Source organism: Bidens hawaiensis, unplaced genomic scaffold (genome assembly GCF_021521415.1).
Source record: "Bidens hawaiensis isolate Kalapana, Puna unplaced genomic scaffold, B.hawaiensis_p1.1 tig00009799_1, whole genome shotgun sequence".
NCBI lineage: Eukaryota > Viridiplantae > Streptophyta > Magnoliopsida > Asterales > Asteraceae > Bidens > Bidens hawaiensis.
This window is the reverse complement of record NW_027491733.1, coordinates 73261-84259: the sequence shown is the minus strand read 5'-3', so window position 1 is coordinate 84259 and position 10999 is coordinate 73261. Positions and strand designations below refer to the sequence as shown.

The 10999-nt window shown below is 32.1% G+C and overlaps 1 protein-coding gene across 1 annotated transcript; it reads right to left on the bottom strand.

Annotated features, from left to right (window-relative positions):
• Positions 1 to 1840: 1840 nt before the first annotated feature.
• LOC143533582 (transcription factor MYB41-like) lies at positions 1841 to 3164 on the bottom strand. Its single transcript, XM_077028307.1, has 3 exons — positions 3032 to 3164; positions 2797 to 2926; positions 1841 to 2604 (listed from the first exon to the last, which is right to left on the bottom strand). Exons 1-3 carry the CDS (start codon positions 3162 to 3164, stop codon positions 1881 to 1883), a joined length of 987 nt encoding a protein of 328 aa, XP_076884422.1. The 3' UTR covers positions 1841 to 1880.
• Positions 3165 to 10999: the final 7835 nt, after the last annotated feature.

Below are 10999 nucleotides of genomic sequence, written 5' to 3'. Positions count from 1 at the left end.
AATGTGGGCAGCAATCATATTAATGCAATACTGATAATTGGGCCTACAACGCTACAACCACATCAATATAATTTTTTTTTATTATTTTTAGAAGACTGGAGATAACATTTATTTTACGAAAAATTGCATTTTTTTTTCCAAACTCTTTTTAAGTGCATATTTACCCTGCCCAAAAAATCAATGACAAATTTCTTCGCATATTTACATGAGCACAAAATTTCATTTTATATTTCCTCATCCTAAAGTAAAAAAATATGAATTTACTCATTCTATTTTATGTTACTAAATATAGTTTATATAATAAGTATTTCACCCTTAATAAAACTTAAAAAATGACGTACTTACGAATGCCATATAATTTAAAGATAAAATAGAGGGAAATATAAAATAAATAGATAATGATTTTCATGACAGCCTAGCATTTATACTATTGACCACATACATCATATCCTCGCATGTTCCTTTTGATATGCGGTCTTTTATGCTCCACAACAAAGCATTTATGATGTGTGAATAATGCATGTTAAGACAAATATACACTTTTTGAACCGTCTTCAAAGTCAAATTTTGATGAAATGGGAAAGGCAAAGAATACCGCCAAAATCAAGAAACACACTACATTCCCATAAGCATGTTACTTTGATAATTGCTAAACTTCAACGTAAGCACGAAACCCTTTTCCTGAGAAATACAAGCTGTGCCAACTTTATAATACTATATATGTGTATCAAGTATAGCTTATATTCAACATTTTACTTCATTTTTTGGTTTAGTCATATCAATTTGTAAGGCGCAGATTTGGATAGTTTAAAGAGTATTTAGAATTAATAAGGTTAGGCTGAAGTTAAAGAAAAAATATATTTGTGGGTGGGTGTGTTTGCTAGAAACCTTTTTATATGATTCTCACAACGTACACCTTAATTTTCCAAGTAAAACCACAAATGAATTCAAATCGAATCTAACTTTTTAATTGAATTTATAAATCTTCCCAAATTTTAATTAGAATTTAATCCAACTACATAACTATAAAATTCGATTCAATTAATATTTCAAATATTCATAGTTTATTTCGTTAAACCCTCCTACTACTTAGGCCTATATGATGGCCTCCATCTTAACTGGCTATGTCATGTAGTTAGACGAGAACACAACCAGCCATTGAAATGACACCCCTTCAGTTCTGTTGCAAGCATGGTAGCAACATAAGCATTATTGGCAGTACACATCTTAACGGTTCTTGGTTACTTGATGACTCTAGGCTCCCTCAATTGAATCATTTGCTAGGGTTACTGATTGAAGATAAGAGGGTGATGATAGGCTGCTAAAGTTAATTGAATAATAAATTGGCTCTGATATCATATGAAATATTCAATCTATTTCAAACGACAAAATTGGACAAGGGATTTGTACGAGGGAACACCGAACACCACCAAGATTCTTCTCTTGTTTTACTAACTCAAAATCAATAATATGATTCGGGGGATTAAGAATACAGTTTATACTAACCCATCATGGTAACTACTAACTACATAACTCAAATTATAAAAAAAATACAATAATTTTAAATAATAGCTATAACTTAGGAAATCTTGGTAAATCTTAATCTTGAATAATAGTTATCTTCTCGTTTTCTTTTTTTTTTTCTTTTTTTTTTTTGGGGGGGGGGGGGGGGGGGTTTCAGATTGATCACCCACATGTTTAACCGTCATGAATCAGAAGAATATATATATAAAGAAAACATAATAAAAAACAAATATGATAAAGCTAACTCAATAATACAAGGTGTATTATTCACAAAAACTTCAAGCCAAAAAACAAGACATATTACAGCTACAAACCATCCTAAAAACAACCAAATGGTTCTATTCACATTGTATCTATTACATGAAATCATCAAACTCTAAACCCTCTGGAATCTCGAACTTAAACATACTGCAGTAAGTTTCTCTGTCATCGTCAGTGCTGCTGCTGTTTACCAATGTCGACGATGAGTTTAACGGTGTAGGACTCGACATGGGTGTCAATAAAACCGAATCAAGGTTGAAATTCTCGCTCCTGGAGTTGTATTTGTCCTCTATCTTTGATGGCTGAAACGCGTTCTCCGTTGTTCCTGTTGGTACCCTAAATTGATCACCTTCGCTTGGGAGAATAACCTGATTATCGGGTATGCATGGTGGCACCAAATTTTGATCAATGATTTGGCTATTCGTGTTAACGATATCGGGTGAGAAGTATTGACTATAAGTATCTTGATTCAAAAGCTGAGTGCTTGGAAGAGTGTTTGGAAGCTGATTATTATTATTTAGGGTTTGGTTCATTTGGTTATTGAGGAACATCTCTAGGTTTTCTTGATTTGATGATGAGGCTAGTAGGGTGGCAAGCTTTAAAACTTCTGGGTTTACAAGTGTTTGAAGGCTCAAAAGGTTTGAGAGGTTAAGCTGGGCTGAGTTGAGGATAGAAGAGATGTCCAAGAGATCCAGGCGTGGAGTATGAGTTACTGGATCGATTCCATTTCGGAGGAGGCGTTTTCTAATGTGGGTGTTCCAGTAGTTCTTGATTTCGTTGTCAGTTCTTCCGGGTAAACGAGCTGCAATCGCTGACCACCTATATATTATTAACCAAAAACTTGAAATAAGATTACAAATTATAAGATCATAAAAGATATTTCTTCTGTGACCTATCCAACATGCCAGACTGTTGTTTTTTGGTAACCTTGAAACCCCTTATGGGTAAACTCAAGGGACCTGTTGTTAGCTAAGAGGTGAAAGAAAATGAATACTTAAAAGCTGAACTTACTTATTTCCAAGAACACTATGCAGTTGAATGATCGTTTCTTCTTCTTCAAACGAAAATCTTCCTCTCTTGATATCAGGCCTCAAGTAGTTAGTCCACCGAAGGCGACAACTTTTCCCACATCGTTGAAGTCCTGTGTAGATAAAAAGGCTTTCCTTATTAGCAAAAACAACTCTAAAATCTATAACTAATCCGGAACATAGATTGAATATTTAATCAAACACACGCGAACACTTACCAGCGTTCTTGGGGAGCGTTCGCCAATTTCCCGGTCCATGAAGTTGAACATATTCCATGAGTTTGAGATCTTCTTCTTGTGTCCATGGACCTTTCTTGAGTCCATTTTTGTCACAACATGGTGATCTTCCCATTTTCTTGCTTGGTTCAATTGATTTCTATTTCTATAAGATTTATAAGTAGAAAAGATGGAATATGAAAGAGATGGTTTGAATACAGCAGATGAAAAGTGCAAGTTGTAGGTCCTAAAGAGAAGATGACTTGTGGCATATATATAGATGATAAGGACTCATGTTGTAATAAGAGTTATGAAGTCAATATGATTTGGCGCCGGCCTGTTTAACAGTCAACCTCATCTCTTTGTTTGTAAGAGGGTGAAAAGTTGAAAAATGGCTAAAAGTTAAGAGATAGGGTGACTCAAGGAGGATGCAACAAAGTGAAGGTGAAGAATGATTGGACATCAATGACAAATGTCGAGTGACAGATGGAACTGACTTTTTGTTCATGTTTGACTTTTATAAAAAAAATGATTTTATGGTGGGTAAGGTTGTTATAATCCTCTAGCTACCAGTGGTGATGAACTGTTTCAAAGGTTTCTTGTTCTAATACATTATCAATTCATCATTTGTGAGGAGGGAGATGTAACGTTTTGGTTACGTTTAAATTTCATCACGGTGGACCCATCTATACCTCAACGTGTCAACTTTAAAAAACCTTTGATACCCATATTGCGACATCAAATATAAAATAGTGTGTTTTAATGAAAAAGTAAAAAAAGTATAATTCGTTTTATGTTATTATTTTTTATTATTATTATTGTTATAGCATCTATTGCACTTGGTTATAGGCTATAATTATAAAAGGCTTAGGTTATTCATACACTAAGGAGGTTATTCACACACCCAAAGGGCCTATATAAGTCGTATAGGGCCTATACGACTCGTATAGGGCCTATACGATTCGTATAGGAGTAGTGTCAAGTCATTTTCAGTCAGAAATGTTAGTTTTCATTTATTTGCATCGTAATATTGTATAGCCCCTATACGAGCCGTATAAGGCTATTCGACTCGTATAGAGTCTGTTTGACTCGTATAGCATTTTTTTATATTTTTTTAAAATTACAAAATATTAAAAATAACATTCGAGTTGTTTACAAAATAGAAACACATAATTTAAATTTTGCTATATACATAAAAACATATGAACAACATGAGCGTTTCTGGGTAGCGACTTTTTATATGTGGTCATGCAATCCATTTTGGTTGACGTCCATGTGAGTTATCTAAGCTTTTGAAATATAATTGCCATAAAAATAATTATGTTTGGAGCAAGAAAAGCTGATACCTGGACTGTACGGGTCGTTTACCATCTATACTGCTCATATAGACCATAAAATAATTATAAATATCTGGCCAAAGTACAGTTGACATGCTGTCTATATGAGTCGTATAGACCCTATACGGCTCGTATAGGTCTATATGGCTCGTATAAGGTCTATACGAACAAGAATATCTATACGACTCGTATAGGGTATATACGGCTCGTATGGATTGCAAAAAGCTGCCACACTGTCACCTCCGTACGCATGTTAATAAGTTAGGCCTATACGAGGCCTATACGACACGTATAGGCCCTATACAAGTCGTATAGCCTTATTCACACACCATGAGGATGGTGCTTGTATATAACAACCCTTATAAAAACTGAATTAAGGAAACATAAACGGTGATTTTATCATCACATTAAAATTTCGTAGCTGACAAACAGTAATGCCCAAGTGTATGCACCCTACATCGATCTTGGGGTTCAAGATTCTGCCTAAAGCTTCTTCTTCTTTTTTAACGGCTAATTTGGATCACTGATGGACCATTAACTTATCCGATCATATCCATTTCATCTAAAAAAAACCCACTTATAGATGAGAAAAACCCCAAGCCCAACTTGAGCCTCCTATTTTTTTTTTTTTAATCTCAAGTGAGACTTGAACCCAAGACTTCCCCTTAGTAAATTGAAGTTTTTGAGTGTTTCATCCTAACCACCTGAACTAGAGATCATTGGCAAGATTCTACTGAAACTACCTTTATAATTCGATAATTCAAAGTTAGTTTCATTACTTAATGATGATAAATTATAGTACGTCGATGGGAATAAATACAAGAAAGAAGACAACATTAAGGAAAATATAAGGTAAGTAAATCGGCTAATATGTGGAGAAGATAAGAGAGAGATTTGAATTTTGATACTTACAAGTTGGACCGTACTGAAGATCTCGAGGGCTAACTTGTCAGGCAAGAACCTTAGTTATTGAGACCCGAGTCCCTTGGTTAAATGATTAGTGATTTTCATGATGGTGCCGATGGAGAGGAGTTAAACTTCTAGCGATTCAAATCTTTTGCGGGCAAAGTAACAACTATTTCGACATATTTAGTACGTTCATGAGTTGAATTCCCAACTTTCTTAAGAGCCACCTAACCTAAAAGAATCTCACTAATAGTCAAACCTAATAATAATAATAATAATAATAATAATAATAATAATAATAATACCGGTTTAGTTTTAAGTTCAAAAACCACCTATCTTGAAAAAATGAGTAACCGAAACAAAACAATAAGAAACTAAAAAGCATATAAACCGGCTCAAAACCTTACGGTCCCATTATCGAGTATTTCTAAGGCTATAAACAAGAAAGGTTTCAATAATTCTCAAGTGTGTTAGGGGAAGGTGTAATTTCGATTTCTACATTTGATTTCATGTATTTTACGTTTGTGGTATCTTGCTGAAGCAATTATTTTTGTTATATATATACTCAAGCGGCTTGCAGCTCCCAAAAAAAACAAAAAAACAACACAGAACAAACCAAAAACTCATGGTAGCCAACCTATCGAATTCTATATAATCTTTTATGTTTTATGATCCGACCATTTATGATGTCTCGTTAGTTCGGCTAAAAGAAAAAAAAAATGATACTGAAAAATTGAAATACTCTTTCACTATCAGCCTTAAAACAAAAATCAACTAAGATTTGGTTAATATTAAAACTTAAATATTAATCACCTCAGTTTCATGCCATCCAAAATAAAAGCCCACACGCAATACGCAATGCATGCTTCCACAGTTATATTCAACTAGAATTTAGAATCCGGCGTGTTGCGCCTGAGTTATTAAGTCTTGCTGTTTAGTTAGGTTTAACATTTTAGAAGTTGATAACTTGCTACTTAATTTGTTATATAAGTTACGTTTTTGGAATAATATTGAAGAAGCGGGGGACTTTAGCCTCAAGTATTAATGTTAACTATTTTATATATACAAAGACACATGGTTGAGTTTAATGGAGAAATCATATTAGTGTGATAAGTTGAATAAATCCTTTAAACCAATCAAAAATTTTCTTTTGCTTTTTTCTTTTAATTAATTGCAATGGTATAATGGTAAAGATTAAAATGTTTATATATGGTAAGTTTTAAATTATAGAAGTTTTACAATGAATTAACTTTTTACTATTTTACTTATTTGTTTATTAAATTAACAATGTATACTGATTCATATTTTTATTCGTATTACATTTCTTATTATTTTGATATAAGGCATATTTTCACGTAAAATCCACTACACCATCCTACATATCAACTAAACGCATCGACTTTGGGCAGGTAGATTATTTCCTTCCCAGTTCCCACAAACATACTTTGTTAAATAGATTATTATGAATAAAGACACATTACTAGTGCACTTTTTTTTTCACCTCATAGCATTTTATATGATTATCTAATCTTCTTTAATGTTGTGTTTTTATCATTATTAAAAGTAAAAATTGACAATATAAACAACCAACATACGTTACATTAAATGAAACAAATACATTGAAATTTAACTATGGTCAATTTATTAGTTCAAAGTAACACTAAACACCATAAAAGTAACTTGTATAACCAAGTTAACCAATTCTTCAAAACTTTCTGAAAGTCACGAATCAAGTTCTCAATCAACGGGTGATGTCGGTGATCCCGAACTTAGAAAACATAAGTCTCTTCATCACTAGCCTACACATAACCAATACACAATTTTCAGATAAAACCCTACACAACTTATAGAATAATCCTACACAACATACTTACACATATCTTTATGTACACTTAAATTAATACCTACACAGCCTACACAATTTGCAAAAATATTAAAAAACACTACACAATGCTCAGTTAATACCTACATAATTTTTAGAAAAAACTTACACAATTAAAAAAATAAAAAATCAAGTACCTATATGTAGAAAACCAATACATAGTTTTTAGATAAACACTACACAATTTACACATAACATAATATATACTTAAATTTATAACTACACATCCTACACGATATTCTATTTATTTATTTATATATCGATTTTCATTTGTTATTTATATTTTTTATTTTTCTTATTGTATAAATTGTTAGTTTTGTTATTTGTATACCTATATCCATTATTGTTTATTGTTTATTTTTTTACTTTTTTTATTTTTTGTGTTTTATTTTGGTTTTAATTTTTAATCACATTAAATATATAAAGATATATTATTTAACATGTAGATTGATTCATATTAAAAAAATTGTTGCCTATAAGTTCATGCTTTACAATTCGAAATTTTTATGTTTTCGTTGCATAAAAGCATATGTAGGTTGTATGCACAAACATATTTTGGCAAAACACCGTAACCACACATACTATGCATTGACAAAATAAAATATATCAAACGAAACATATCATTATAAAAAAACAAGTAATGCATTCTATTTTAGGTATATCATTAAAGTATATGTTTATCATAACAACGTAGGGATAAACAAATATAATGTATTCTATGTCGGTTTATTATTTTAGTGTATGTTTATAATATCAGTGTAGGAAAAAATAACGAATGTATTATATGTGGATTTATCATTAAAGTGTAGGTTAATCATAACATTGTAGGAACACATTTGCAACTATGTAGGCTCTACGTCAGCTAATGTTGGTAACTCCATCATGTTTGCATGTGTAGAAGTCTACATATCACATTGTATAGGAGTTTGTATAGGTGGTCAATTGGTTCAGAGTCAGTGTAGGAGTCTGTGTTCCTTGTGTAGGAATCTGTATTAACAAATGCATTTTTGTAAACTGGTGTATATTTATATCAGAGTCAATGGGATTCTCTCTGACATTTATGAGTTTCTATATTTGTTATAACAACGAAATTACAGCCTTACCCTTTTTTTTTATTAAAACTCATTAAAAACATATACATATTATTACAAAAATGTCATAATCAATGTAGGCCTTTGATCACTATATCTAATGGTCGGGATTCATTTTTCCAATTTCTCACTTTAATTTCATTTCTCCACTGAACCGTCCCCAAAGACACAAAGTTAAATATTGCTTTTGATCGTTTAAAATTCAACATCAAGCATAATAATCTTCTATATAAGAACTAAAATCTGAGTGGGTAAGATAAATCTGTACATAAATCTGGGAAAATAAAAGTGTTGCATTCCTAAGCTTTGAGCAGATCACCCATTCATGCTTTCATGTCCTGAAATTACCAAATTGGTTAACACATGTTATGCATAATGCTTTAACACCTGAATATAGGTGGACTTTTTTGTTCCAATGAAAATAAAGTACAAAAAGTAATCCACAATGTACAAGTGTGATGCATACCTCCTCCCAAAATTGTATATATACTAGTATTAACATCCCTCGTGTTGTAGCGAGGGTGTGAAACCGTGTGTTTGAACATACACTTAACTCGAAAGCATGAAGTTACCACCATCACCGCCATCGCCTTCAGTCACCTTCCCCTCACCCACGGCTTGTAACTTTCATTAACCATTAAGAAAACCGAACAAAAAGTAGAATTAAAATGTTAAAGTACACACGCTCGTTGCGTCGTGTTAACACACAAAAAATAGACCATAACGTAATATATAGCAAAAAACTTAACCAAGTTAACTTAACATCTACGCGTTGCAGTTACATCGGGACCGTTAACGAGAAAAATGGACATAAAAACGTTAAACCAGACACACACGTTGCAACGTGTTAGATAAATAAAGAATAGCTCTTACACATAAAGTACAAATATTGATGCACACAATCTCCCATAAATATATATATAAATATATATATATATATATATATATATAGGGGAGATTTAAAATGAGAACCCCTTTGAGTTTTAAGAACTCGAAAGAACTCAATGTAACGGTTTTTTTTTTCGAATTTTTTTTACACATGTGTAATATATGTAAATTACATACACGTAAAGAAATTACATAATTTTTTACGCACCGAGTCGACTTTTTACACATGTGTAACCAACGTAAACGTTAGTGTAACCACTTATATCTTTATTCTCTCTCCTACTTTGACTTTTTTGCCAGATTTAATCTCAACCACATATTCCATTTCATTTAATTAAATGTGTGACCTAGGATTGAGTTCTTAAGTTCTTAAAATTCAACATGGTTCTCAAACAATCCCTCCCCTATATATATAAGCTAAGTTTAAAATGAAAACTCACTTGAGTTGTGAAAACTCTAGAAACTCATTCTCAATCACATATTTTTAATTAATATTTAAATCTTGTGGTACACAATTAAAGTGAATAAAAAATGTAAATATAAATATAATTTTTTCTCTCTCCTGAAAACATATATAAAAATTAGTAAAAAAATGTTAAAAAATAGCAAAACATTTTTTTTATATTTCGATGTTTTGTATTAAATGTTACAACATATATTACATGTAACAAAAAAAACCGATGTTACATAGGGTTTCGTGGGTTTTCACAACTCAAGTGGGTTTTCATTTTAACCTTGCCATATATATATATATATATATATATATATATATATATATATATGGAAGGGATATTTTGATAACCATGTTGAGTTTTAAGAACTTAAGAACTCAATTCTTGGCCACACATTTAATTAAATGGATAGGAATATGTGGTTGAGATTAAATATGACCAAAAATTCAAAGTAGAAAAGAGAATAAATATGTAAGTGATTACACTAACTTTTTACATCCGTTACACATATGTAAAAAGTCGACTCGGTGCGTAAAAAAATATGTAATTTTTTTACGTATATGTAACCTACATATATTACGCATGTGTAAAAAAATTCGAAAAAAAAAATCGTTACGTTGAGTTCTTTCGAGTTCTTAAAACTCAAAGGGGTTCTTATTTGAAATCTCCCCTATATATATGTATATATATATATATAGATATATGTTTGAATTAACTAATATTTATACACTTAAATAATATTATGCAAATAACTTTATAGATTAACTAATAAACTTTCAAAAAGTAGTAAAATACATACATAAAATACAAATCTATAATAAAATAGATTAGGATAAGTTAAAACCTGATAACTTTAGGTAATGGTATATTTTATTAAAAATTAGAGCACTCATAAAAAACGCAAGAACTTGAGGTCCGGTTAATGTGACTTAGAGGGGGACAGGTGGGTAGCGATGTGGAGGAAGGTTCGGAAAAAGGGGGGGGGGGGGGGAGGTTCGTTGATCCAGCCTACAGAAGGATGGGCGAACTGGGGAGGTGGGGCCCATACCAACCCTTCTCACATACATACATACACGCGCACAAGCGCACACATATATAAAAGGTGGGACTCATACCAACCCGTGGAGTCTATAAGGTGTCCGTTTTGTGGTGATTTGGAGGAAACAGTTTAGCACATTTTGGTTTCGTGTTGTTTTGCCCAAGCAGTTTGGCACAGCTAGCTAGTGCAAAGTTCCGGGTGTCTTCGCGTTCTCCACTCGGGATATCTTGTAATTACACAAGTTTTATAGGCCGTCCAAGCGTGGTGCTAAGGCGTTCCACATGGTTTGTTTCACGACAATGCGGTGTATTTGAGAAGTCTGGAATGATATGGTGTTGGAGAGGAAGCCGCAAAAGGTTGGGAGCTTAATTAGCGG